General features: G+C 44.0%; 1 protein-coding gene across 1 annotated transcript in view; it reads left to right on the top strand.

Annotated features, from left to right (window-relative positions):
* Positions 1 to 12,628, top strand: part of PHACTR1 (phosphatase and actin regulator 1) — a 317,997-nt gene extending 305,369 nt beyond the window's left edge. The window contains exons 11-13 of the mRNA XM_019470600.1: positions 378 to 439; positions 9,032 to 9,172; positions 12,548 to 12,628. Of these exons, the coding sequence (XP_019326145.1) occupies positions 378 to 439; positions 9,032 to 9,172; positions 12,548 to 12,628 (284 nt within the window). The remainder of the gene's footprint in view (positions 1 to 377; positions 440 to 9,031; positions 9,173 to 12,547) is intronic.
* Positions 12,629 to 13,206: the final 578 nt, after the last annotated feature.

Here is a 13,206-nt window from a genome sequence, read left to right on the forward strand (position 1 = left end):
AAAAATGCATGTGTTTCTTTTCCAACCATTGACCTTGCAGCCTCGCAGAATCCGACCGTGTCGTAGCTGAACCCCCTGAGGCCACCAGGCCTGTGGACAGGGAGATAACAGTTTCTGAACTGCTGCCTGGCCCTTCTAGAAAGTGACACACATGAAGAGGTGCCAACACAGGGAAAGGAAGGAAGCTGTAGATGTTTTATGAAGTGTGTGAAGAAGTGCAGTAGCTACAGATCGAGGAAGTTCACCAGCCCCAGAGGCACATGCTGTGCATCAGAGAGGTCCTGAAACATTAATATGCTGATGGAGAGGCTTATTTTGTTGCGTACTGTGCATGCCTGATGAGTCCACAGCCTAAGATCCTTGTAAATCTTTTACAGCCCGGAATGAGCAAGAGGAGCAGGAGGAAAAACGAGAGATAAAGAGAAGATTAACACGTAAGGTGAGAAGCAACTTTGATCCTATTATGGCACTACTGTAACTTTCTCCCTACTGCACAGTTGTTTGCCTTTTTCCTTTTCCTCAGCACCATTTTCAAAAGTAGAGTGTGAAACAAGTCTTAAAAGAAATCTTTAAAAGAAATCACCGATGTTACAGGGTGTTAAGTCCACAGACAGTGAAGGGAACCGCTCTGTGGGCTATTGCTGGTAACATTTTGAAACTGGACAAAAGAAGATCTACTCTTTATAACAGAAGGAGCTTTGCACAGTGAAGGATACAGAGCCTAGCATTGGTCTAACCCTGCTCCCTGTAAATGTAATGGCTTCTGCAGCCATTACAAGGAGAGAGCAAAGTTAAAACAATGCTGATTGCATTTGAAGATTCCACCTAAAAAAGCATTAAATTGGGAAATAAACTTTTTCTGGAAAAGGAGATTGTCACTTGAGGCATTTAAACTAAATAGAGACAAGCACTCGCAAAATGGTGTATAGTGCAAAAAACAATCTTGTATTGGCAGGGAAGGACGAACAAAACAGCATAGTTTGGTTTTGGGTTTCCTCCCATTTGAAAGTCATTTACCCTTAAAGCTGAAGAACAGTCGTTTCAGATACACACATTCCATTTCGCAGCTGGTGTAAATGTCTACAGATCCCCCGATATACATAGCCAACAATCCATCCTGTTATTGAAACTTTATTTCACCACTGACATATTTCCTATCTCCAGAGGTGGAGAAAGCCCCCCAAAAACTCACATGCTTGCAAAGCAGCACCAACCTCTTCCCGTACATTTTTAGGTGGCTTAGTCTTTTTGACCTATGTGATCACAAGCTTTCATCATATAAATAATGACAAGGAAAGGGCCCTAAATATTCATGCAAAGGTTACATTCGGAGAGCTGGTTTGTTTTATTTTATGGTTAAAAATCTCACGCCTTGTTCTCAGCTCATGTAAATCAGCAGAGTTCTCCGTCACCAATGGGGGGATACTGCTGTTGTCTGCAGGAGCTAAGAATACGGCCCAGAGAGCTATGATATTACTTTTTTAAACACTTAAATTCCTGACAACAATGCCAGGGATGGTCTCGCATCCCCTCGTAGCACTGCCTGAAGGAAAAGATCCTAACTGCATTGCAGATGTTTCATGGGACTTAAGCTCTGCGCAAAGGCTAGAAATACCATTTTACCAGGCTTTCGATTTCCCTGTACATTGAAGGGTAAACACGTACAGGAATCCAATCCAAAGCTTGATGCCATTTGATGAACAGCTGCAATAGATAAAAAGCAAAGCTACCCATACCCAGTCTGCCGCCTAAGAAATGGAGGCTTGCTAACCCAGCCAGCATTATCACCGTGCGGCTCCCATCCTCCACTATTTCGTAGGAAAGGTACAAAGCACATGAATTGTCTTTCTAGCAGGCAGAGGCCACAGCTACTTGCTAAACTAAAACGCCCAGGCTGCTATAGCATCGCAGCAGTGTCTGCTCCCTGAAACCTCAGCAGTCTTCTATGAGATTTCTTTCTTTGCCTTGGTTGCACTTTTAAGTAGGAGCAACGGCAAGAGCAGCGTCAGTCCGAGCCCCTGGCAGTCGGCTCTTTAATGTTCATAGCCCTGTTCCTGGTCACATTCCTTTTAGCCTTTTTTGGCTTCTTCCCTAGTAAAGATTTTTCTCACATTTGTGAGGTGGGTAGCAACATGATTTAGCATTGTTTGATTTTGATAATCTTTTTAAACTGTTGTAAATTGTTCTAGTGACACTGTAATTTTAATGAAAGAACCACAGGCCTGGTCTAACAACAAATTTTGTTCTCACCTACCAAACATACTGTTATAAAGGCTCAGAAATCACTAGGGGAAAGAAGTGAATAAAGTGTGCAAGTGGATAGATAGCAACTAGAAATGCCAACCACCTAGTGAATCTTGCAAAAATTGTTGTTATTCCCCAGCCCTGTCTTTCATGAACATGTCCCAGATGTGTCATCATGTCTACAGCAGAGTGGCAGGCTCCTTCTGTCGATTTGTACTGAAGACTTACTACCAAAGGATTTTAAACCTCAGATCAAGCAGAAGTTTAATTGAGCACGGCAATTGTTTTGCCCAGCAGACCTTTCTGTTTGCACTGAGGTTTAATGCACACACATGCCTACAGGGTGAATTCAACATAAGGAAAGTATGCCACGTTGCCTCCTTATAAACATGTGTAGTTGGTAATAAGAAGGGAAGGGGGTTCTTGCAGAAGCTGCTGTGAAAAGACTTGACCTTGCAGTATAGAAATTGCTACCGTCCCCAATTTTTTTGGTGGCATTATTCCAACTCCAAGGGAACAACCCACTTCATCCATTAAAAAGCTGTTCTTAAAATTCCTTCAGCGCTGACATTTTGTTACAGTATTATGGTGATAAGTTGTAACATGACGTGCTGTAATAAGTAAGATTACCTTGCTAGGTCTAGATGCCTTATTAAAGTCAGCAATAAATATCCAGTTGAATTCATCATCTGGACAGGCAATTTATAAAAAAAAAATTAAAAAAAATCAGGTGACCTATAGTGAGCTGCCCCTTTAAGCATTTTTCATCCTCTCAGACTCATCTAACTCCAAATTAACTGGGGATAGGGAATAGCTGCCTTTCAAAGAACAAAAAGGAGGCAAATGCTGTTTGGTACAGTTTCTCGTAGCTCATGTCCCTCCTGCCCAAGGAAGGAGAGGTGAAGCGTATTTGCCTGTCACCTAAGATGCCCATGGATGAGTTCTGCACATCCAACCACCCCATGCTCCCTCACCCTGCCCCTCGGGGCCCACTGAGCAGCTTTGTTTGAGTGGAGGGACATGCGGATTAGGAGGGGATTTCTCCGAGCACTGGTCTTGGCCCACAAGCCCATTCCAGGAATATTAACGTGCAGAGGCCCTCTGGGAGAAGTGTAGCAGGTGGGTCCCCTCCACGAGGAGATCTGGGACCCCAGGAATTACTACTAAGAATTTATCCTCTCTGAACCGTGGTGAATTTGGCCAAGCACCAAGGCAATTAACACAAGCCTGAACTCCCCCTGAAGACTTCCATTACAGAGAGAGAATCACAGCCTGGATTAACAGAACGCGTTACAAATCACTTGCAGAGAGGAATAAAACTCTTCTTTTCCTACCTTCTCTTGTCTGAAATAGCATCATGCTCCCCGTTCCTCAGAGCTGTTTACTACTTCCTATCCTCCACTTCAATAGCTAATTTTTCCTGGAAGTCTAGCTCCAAAACTAAAAAAACTCGTAGCAGTAATAACAACAACCAAAGTGATGAGGTATGGCTATTTCTTAAAATCCATGCAATAATCTGAAATCTTTGCCGCTATTAAATTTCTGCCCCGGTACAACTTAAACTCTCTGTTCACTGGAGAGCAAGCTGGTGCCTCACTAGGAAATGTCTTGCTGTTCAATCTTTTCTTTAATTGACCTCCACTGGCTTGCATCAGCACAGGCTGTTCAAAATAATGACCTCTTGAGAGAGGTGGGACTCATCAGAAGGAGGTGAGAGGAAGGCGGGGGGAAAAAAGGTCAGAGAAGAAAAAAGGTTAGCGGCTAATTTGGATAAACTGTATTTATAGTCAGAGGCAAAGGTCTTCGGGGCATTTTCATCACATCCTGCTCCTATGTCTTACCACAAAAGGTGGGGAGCAAAGGATAGAGGGGTTTGTGTGCGCTGCTAGTTAGGATCTGTAATTTTTCACGCTGGTTTCTTCGCTAAATAACAACCATTACATCTTAATGAGGTAACAAAGCAGGCAACGATGAAGTGACAAGGCAACAAGCTTCATTGTGACTGAAGCGGAGAAAACTCAGCATTTCACTCTTGACTAAATCCCAAGACCAGACTGGCAAGAGTATGTCCCCCTCCACTTTACCTGGTGGTGGTACTTGGGTTTGCTTCATTTCCCATGCCGAGAACAAAGGGGTTTGTGTTAAACTTTCCTGTGCAAATTGGCTTAGTATCAAAGCTTGAAATGTGCCCATTTTTATCTCTAGTGATCCAGAATATACAGAGGAAAACTTGACCTCCTGTGACAAGACATGGGAGGTCCTGTCCTCATTTACACTGCTGTTGCATTAATACAAGTCCATTTACTTCGAAAGGGATTTTGCCCTGGTTCACACTCAAATAATGAAGTCACTCGCCATAAAGTTGTCCTGCTCCATCAGCTCACTAATCTTCACAAATAGGTAAATAGAAATTTATACGCCCAGGAGGTACACCCAGAAAAAGTCCAGATACACACATGCACATCCCTCTGACATTAACAGAAGTAACTAAAAAAGGGTCCAGCTCAGTGAGTAAGATCCCTTTCTCCCTGCGTGGAGCACCACCGCCTTGTGCAGGCAATTGCATCGTGTCCTTGACTGTGTCCTTTTACTGTAAGTTTCGAACGTGCCCTATTCTTTCTGCCTCTTAGAACAAGCAGAGCTCATTCTCAGGTGTTGCCCAAGAAGGATTGTGTAGCATTAAGCAATTTTGACCCAAGAGACCACAGCTCACAGGTCATAAAAATAAACTCCAAGGTGAGATCTCAGGTGAGCTGTGCCCTTATCGTGAACAGACGTTGCACTGACACCTACAGTGGAGCCACTTAGAGTCTGTTAGCAAAGCTGTTTTCCCAGCTATTTAAAGAGTTAAGGGTGCTCTGTGTAGCCCAGACATACTGAGAGAGCCTCATGCGTAGCAGCTCACAAGAAATCTCGGCAATGGCATGAGAAAGAGGCAGGGCAGTTTGTTAACTGTTCAAATAATGTAGCTTTAATTTTCTATTAAATAGAATTTCTAAATTTTCTAAATAAATTTTCTATTGCTTTTAGAAAACCACTCAGTGTGGTTGTCCCTCTCTTTTCATTTAGTATCATCAGATCAGCACTTTGGTTTATTGTACTGAGTATTTTGTGTGTGTGCGTGTGTGTATTTATATATGTAAATATATGTAGATTTATGCCTTTACATGAACTATGTGGTATAAGCTGTGGATTTCAGGGCTCTCTTTCACAGTCAGAGCACTGGCACGAGATTCAGTGCATCTTTTTTCTGTTCATAGCTCTGCCCCGGGCCTCCTGGGTCACCTTGAGCTGGTTGCTTGGTCTCTGTGCTTCACTTGCTCCGGCTGCTCTGTGGGGATGGAGACACTCCCCATCACTCTGATGGGGCGTATAAGTACCTGACATTGCACTGGTTGTAGTTTTCGGAAGCAAAGGCAGGGCATCTAAAAATAATACACAGTAATAGTTGCATGACTTCAGAGGAAGAGAAGAAGCAGCTTTTAGTCTGTCTTACGGTCAGGTGTCACCTAAGAATGAAAAATGCACATTAACACCAAAGTTTCATAATGTGCTTATGCACTTGACATTTTTTCACATATAACTCAGTGCACTGTTCTTCACACCTGCTGAAGGGTTACTGTCAGTTTCAGTGCTGTAAAATGTGTGGGTGATGTACCTGATTTGGTTTTTGTGCAGTTGTGAACATGAGAACTTACCTCAGATTTGTCTCATTTCATCATGTGGCCCTTAACATTTACTGTCATTTCTTTGATTTTAACCCACACCCGGCGCACCAAGGAAGCCAAACTAGCTGTTTAAGACCCACTGCAGCATTGAGGTAAATACCAGCAGTGAATTCACATTGCTGGCAAAAGTACCGCTGCCTCTGTGGCTCTTGGTGCTCTTGACACCACCGAGGCGTCAGCCTGGCACGGCGTGCTTCAGTGTATCAACAGCCACCTGCCTTCTCCTTTGTACAAACTTGCTAATCACTTAGATTAGCACAAATGTGAAAGCCGGCTAATGTCAAGAGCTGACAGAAGCTGTGAAATAGAGCCAGTCATTTTATGAAAGTCCTCTTCCAGCTTGGAAAGCTTATAGGAGCTCCTGCTTCCCTTGTAGCCATTTAGAAACACGGAGTTTAATTCACAGGATTTCATATTTTGCTGGTGTCGTCATACTCCATGTAATAAGACATTTTATTTTTTAAAAAACTCCGTCCTAGTTTGAAACAACATCTAGACTACGTCCTAAAATGATAAAAGCTGAGAAATGTACAGATAATATTGGTGAGTCATCCTTAATTCGTGCTGTTGTGAGGAAAGAAGCAGTTGATGCAAGTAAAGATGGAATCTCACCCTTATCTTTGAAATTTTGGGGTGTAGTCATAATATTATTTCAGCATAAAGATTCTCTATTCCTGTAGTCAGGGCTTAGATTTTAAATAATTGGAAGCCAAATTCTGCTGTGCTATAATGCATCAGCGCTAACAAACCTGCAGCTCCTAGCACTAGGGCTGCTAGAAAAACCTAGCAATTTGAAATCACATTCAAGATGAGCTGTAGGTCAGAGAGAAGCCTCACTCATAGCGTAACTGTGATTATACTCCAAGCATGGTGTAGCAGTTTGGTGTGCTTGCTTTTGTTAAAAGCCCATCTATTAATTGCAGTGTTATGCCTACTGTGTATGCATTTTGGTTTTCAAAAAAAGGTCCCCAAAACCTGTAGTCTGGGTTCAGAAAGTCATGCTTCTTGCTAACCTCACTGCATACACGCTCTTTGACTGACCTGAGCATGGCTGGCCTGAACATGGGTGTATAAAAGGGGGCTTTTCTTGGTAAACTCTTGGAAGAAGTAAGAGGAAGCTTATAAATGTTGTGTGACAAACACACGCAGAGAAGCTCACCCCAGGAAACTTCATGCCTCCCATAGAAGAAGGTGGGTGTGAGAAAACTGTCTAGTTTTAAGATCTTTGCAATATTCAGAAGTTTCAGAGTTGTTCTTTTTCAAACCAGCAAGGAGTTTTTCCCCTATTAAATGTTGCAATTTACCCTAAAATGGCTATGGAGACAACACATGAACTGCCAAGCTGTGACTTGACTGATGCCAGCTGTCCTAGGCAAGGGCATTACGTGGCAGTGTAGAGTTGTGCTCCGGGTTACCCTTTCTTTCCGAGATTTCTCTCCCTTCAGTGTGTGGAAAATGGCTGGGCTGCAGCCAGGAGGGGTAGGACGTGATTCCTGTCCCTGAGCATCTCACAGGAAGGGCGTTAGTGCAGCTCTGCAGACTCTCTGCATGCGGTGTTTGAACCCGGTTCGTGAGTGCATGCTCAGGGCTATCCATGTAAGGAGAGCAGCCCCACTGTCACCTCCTGTCACAACCATCTTTTCTAAAAAGAGAAGAGAGGGGCAACCATCCATGTCAAGAACAAGCACGCAGGGTTTTAAATGCAGAGGCAGGATGGGGCGGTGGAGCACCCAAATGCTGGAGAAAGGTGGGATTTCAAGCATGTGCTTCTTTTTCTTGTGATCTCGCAAATTTTTCACCCTCCACCTAGCATCCTGGCTGTTTCGAATCTTAATTCTCCCTGGAAGATGAAATGCAGGGACCGGAGATAAGTATTTTGGGAGGAAGGTGGAATTGCATGTCAGGATCCAGGAGCCTAAATACCTTTGCAGAATAGAGTCTCAAGCGTTTTATGAAATATTTAGACCTTTCACTATTCACGGGGGTGAAGTATTGCAAAACACACCTATTTCTAGTGAGTGGGAATAGCATGATATACCATCTAGCTAATTGTTAGCAGTATATTATTTTTTCTGATATATCGTGATTACAAATGTTTCCCTCCAATAGTGAAACTTTTGCAGCTAATGTACGGCCACATGCACACATATATGTAGCACCTTCTTCAGAAACACTTGTGTAATTGCTTTTGACATTAACCAACGCGCTGTGCATCCAAGGAGAACTGATCTCTGAAAGCCAATTCCTGTCCCTAGCCATGTAACTGGCTGTACGATACGTGGACTACCAGCACACTACTGTTTCTAATTTGAAAGGAGAGTTTTGACTGTGGCTGCCTGTTCCGCTGTGGAATTTGAAAGAAATGCTTTGGAACAATGAAGATGCTTTCTTGACATGATACAATCCACCCTTGCAATTTTTTTCTTGGCTTGTAGTATGCAATGTACACTGTTAAAAGTCAAATAGGCTGTGACACAAAATTGAGCTGCAGCATACAGTGAAAAGTTCAATGAGCAATAGTCATCATCACCCTGCCTGCCTTTTCTGGAGGTAAGGACAAGTCTGCAGAATATCAGAATGGTAAGGAAAGTTGTTTGTCACCTTTTGCACATAATTCAGGGCAGGATCCGCTCAGTGCCTTTGCCTGACTCTTCTCAGGCTGGGGAGCGTACAGCCTGTGCAGGTAGTTTTACACTTGCGTTGTGGTCTTCGTCTCTTCCCGAGACATGGGTGCACTAGGAGACTTTCTTGCATTACATATCATTTCTGCCAGGGGTGACCAACCTCAGCCAGGGATTGGGGTCTCCAGCCACAGCTGCTTCCCAAGCAACAGCGGGCTGCTCCAGCAGCAAGGTGGGATGATATTCAAGGTGCTATAACAAGAGGTTATCTCCCAAGTAGCAATTCTGTGAAAGGTTGATAAAAACAACGGTACTGGGAATGTCTGAACCCTCTTATTATCGTAACAACGGTTGTAGTAAAATAAATCCCCAAGCAGCATTCTGCAAGGAAAAAGTGAGGTCCTGATATCTTTTTCCACTCCTACCTCAAACCTGCAGCTGAGTCAAAGGCCCACGGTAGAAGAGCTACGTGAGAGGAAGATCCTCATCCGCTTCAGTGACTACGTGGAAGTGGCAGACGCGCAGGACTATGACAGGAGGGCGGACAAACCCTGGACGCGACTCACAGCCGCCGACAAAGTAAGTGGAGCAAGTTTGGGAGAGCCATGATCTGAATAGCTAGAGGATGTCGTGGCAAACAGCATCCCTCAGGTCCCACAGGTCCCATGGCCGTCAAGGAATAAACCTCCACCTGAGTTCCCTTCCCAGCACACCTGTGGTTTCTTGCTATTCACAAGGTTTATTGAGTCATAAATCTTTGGCAAGAAGGCTCCTATATGCGTGGAAACCAGGAGCAAGCCTAGCAGCGTTGTACCACTTAAACAGAGAGGGGAGAATATCAAGCCCTTTGAGGAAAGGTCTCGAACCTTGTTATTTGTTTGTTGGTTTTGGTCTTGCCACATAATGCTGCCAGCTGAGAGCTCCTGCAAGACCTAGCAGAGCAGTGTGACAGCAGCACTTGCCGGAATTGCTATGCCAGGACGGAGCAGGCCTGGGTGCAAAAATGGCAGCAGGTCAAATAATTGGCAAAAGCACCTCCCGCCAAAGCCAGGTAACTTCTCTCTAGGGCGTTACAACAGGGGTGTTTACTGAGGATTTCTGCCCCATTCCACAGAGTATTTGCAGCATTCCACTGAAATCGCATGAGCCCTGCAAATGAAGAAAAGCTGTGTATTTGGTATCGAGTGTGCTGTCCTCTGAGCACCAGTGGGACCCTCACTAAGTGGTGTCTCTGGTGGCAGCACTGGTGGCAGAGGAGTTGCCATAGAGTTAAATTGCTGGCAAATTGTAACAGTCATATCCTGAGGGTCTTAATGGTGCCTCAGGAAGAAGACTTAAACATTTTATGGCCACTGTAAGAAAAGAGGACTATGAGGCTGATCAGTGACTCCCATGCTTTAGTCACTCTATGATGCCCATGTAATTTTAAAGACTTTCAGGTACCCGTCTGTTTCTTTGCTGTGGGACTCGTGCAGCGATGGAGACCATGATGTCCAATGTTCAGAGACAGGAGCAGGATTCCTGGCCATGCCACTCATTTATGGTGCTCTTGGGTTTATTCGCAGAGGAAAGGGCAGCCCGTTCTGCTTGTATGATTTAACCAACGGACTTGTATACTTTTGTGACCACTGGTTTTTCTCCTTGAGAGAGGGCTTTTTCAGTTTAGCTTTGGATAAGTTAATGTAGCATAAACGGATCTGAAAAAAAGAAAAACTTCTTCTGGACTGCCCACAGACCATAATATACTGGGTTAAATTAGCTCTTTCCATTCTACCTCACCACGTTGGACAAGATCTTATTCAACTGACTTAGTTATATTCTCCCAGTTGGTAGATGAGGGAGGGAATAAATCTCCCACTGGTTCTGCAGCCTTTGAGAGATCCCTGTCTGGGATGAAAGGCATGGAGAGACTTCAGCTGGGAAAGGAGAAGATTTGGTGTCCAGAGAGGTCCTTCCTCATCCTGTGTCTGTGAAAAGAACAAGTATTAAATACCAGTACTAAATTTAGCCTGGTGAAGAATTCAGTATCAAGGCAAAGTACTTTGAGGTCACTTTTTCTTTTTTATAATGCATGTGCAAAGTCAATACACAGAGAAAAGGGCTTAAGTTCTCCAAGTGAACCTTTTCTAAGCAAAGCAGGAGAAGAAGAAATGTTTGTCATTCTAATATTAATGCCCCTTATGGCATAAGGAAGCAGATATATTATTTGGAGGGGTTGGGTCATATGGGTGGTATTCTGATTTCTGCCGTTCAGATGACCTGCTTTTCCCCACCACTGTGTCCACTGTTGGAAAAAATAGCCCGGCAAATTGGAAGCAACTCTAAAATGTCTGACAAAGCCGCAACATCCTATAAAAGATTATTTTCTTCCAGAGCTTTGATTCAATAACCATCTTCATTGGTCAGCACAGGCTAGATTTATTGCAAAAATAGATTTTAGTAATGGACTTTCCTGTTTGTCAGTAAATCTTGCTCTGTGTGCTGGATGTAGGGAACTGCCTTCAGTCTGACTTCATCTTTACCAGATCTGACTGTTACAGGAATAAAAAGGGCACTTTTAAAGCTCTCCAATAGATGAGGGATGCAGGGGGGAATAGATTTCAGACCTTGTGGAAGTCAGCAGCGCAGGCGGCCTCCTTCACAGTCACTTAAGCAGCAAAGTGGTCTGCTGAAGGTAGGCTCTTGAGTTACTGCACAGCCCATCGCTCTGTCCTCATAGATGGAGGCAGAGCCCGACAGACATTTCTAAGGTAAATAAAAAACCAAAGCTGTGCAGGAAGAGCACAAGGGGCCTTTTCTGTAGATCACACTCGCAAACTTTTATCACTTAGGGCTTGTCAAGGCAAAGGTAGTTGGTGACTGGATCAGTGGCTGTTGCAAAAGCCCTGTTTTGGACTCGTGCTGTTCGTACTAGCGTAGATTTCCTTCACCGAGAAAAATTCCTGACAGACACGAGTACCACCGACTGGAGCAGCCGCTTACAGCCACTGATGCTGATTTCAGCATCACGTGGAAAGGCAGTGGCACACACCTTGGACCCGTGGGAGCGTTTGGCTGCAGCAGCCGCCTTGCACATCCTCTCCATACGCTCACAGTGAAACCCACTTGTGAGCTACAAATACCACAGGGCTGTCAGAAGCCTTGACTTTGGGGCTTGGGACTTGAGCCAGTTCTGCTGAGCACCCTCTCCAACATGAAGCTGAGTCCCTCCAAGTTACCCCTTCTTTTTTTTTTTGTTCTTCAATATTTCTCTTCCTCCCAGTCACCCCCGGTTTTCTTTTCCCTCATGGACAAACCACAGAGGCTGTAGGTAACTGGGTCTCCTGCAGGTGCTGAATATGACCGCCTGTGGCTAGTTTTCTGCTGGATTAGTGCGTTGAATCAGTTCAGTAAATGGCACAGCTGGGTCAGAAGGGAGGAGGAGGGCAGAGGGGCACAGCCCGAGGCAGAGAGGAGGGCAGGGAGCCAGGCATTCCTCTTTCCCTTCCAAGTAAGCTCAGCCACGGTAGGTAACTTCACCCGAGGAAATTCAGGACTGCATAAAGGCAGGAGACATCTCAAATATGAGTCTGGCAGGATCCAGGCCCAGTTTACTCACAGTCCGGCTCTGAAACAGATCACAGTGTTTGAGAGTGCACATTTTTTTTCTCATGCTTATGCTGATTTGGATTTTTTTACATGAAAGTGTTTACATAATAAGCCAGAATTGGGTTCTGTATCTGTGTTGTCTATGATATGTTTTGAAATTGAGCCATTCCAATGAAGCATTTATCTCTTCCCTTTACGTGATTTAGAACATGTTTATCTCTGTTCCTTTTCACATTTTAAAGTCTTTTTTATGTTTTTCTTTCTCTCTTTGGTAATGTTATCTATCTATCTGCTTCACTTTGAATATACTGTTTTGAGAAGAAAGTAAACTTATTTTGATCTCTCTCATTTATTTGCCCTTTGCAGGCAGCCATTCGAAAAGAGCTTAATGAATTTAAAAGCACTGAAATGGAAGTTCATGAATTAAGTAGGCATCTAACAAGGTAAGCTGAGATTAGTTTTTTAAGACTATCAATGAATACTGTTGTTTAAAAAAAAACCCCAGCAGCCGTTTCTCCAACACCCACTAAACACACCATGAGGTCTAAACAACATTTAGAATTACAGGCTGTAAAAGAAACTCGCACAGACGAACTCACGCTGCCTCATCACATGGCTGTATGCAGGCACGTGCCATCTGTTTAATAAAGTGTAACCTCCTTTTATTTTATTTTTTAAATCATCGTGCTCTAGCTGCACGTCTGTTCTTCTGATATCAAAGTAAATAGTGTTGGTGTCTTGTAGAGCCAGTACGTAGCAAGGTATGAATGAGTGTACACTCAAACCCTGCTGAGCGTACGGCTGTTCCACACTACACACATCCCATGCTCAGATCTCTCAGTCCTGCCCTCCACGTCCTGCCATAGGCGATGCAGTGGGGAAATAGCAAGATCGGTGTTATAAGAGAGGCACTATTTTTTACACTTTTAGGCTTTTTTTAGTCAAAAAGGTAGCGACTGAATGAATTATCCATGACCCCAAACTAACAACCCTCCTCTCTGACAGCCTACGGCCAAGGGACGCGG

The sequence above is a fragment of the Aptenodytes forsteri genome, unplaced genomic scaffold, assembly GCF_000699145.1.
Source record: "Aptenodytes forsteri isolate BGI_AS27 unplaced genomic scaffold, ASM69914v1 Scaffold63, whole genome shotgun sequence".
In the NCBI taxonomy this organism is placed as follows: Eukaryota; Metazoa; Chordata; class Aves; order Sphenisciformes; family Spheniscidae; genus Aptenodytes; species Aptenodytes forsteri.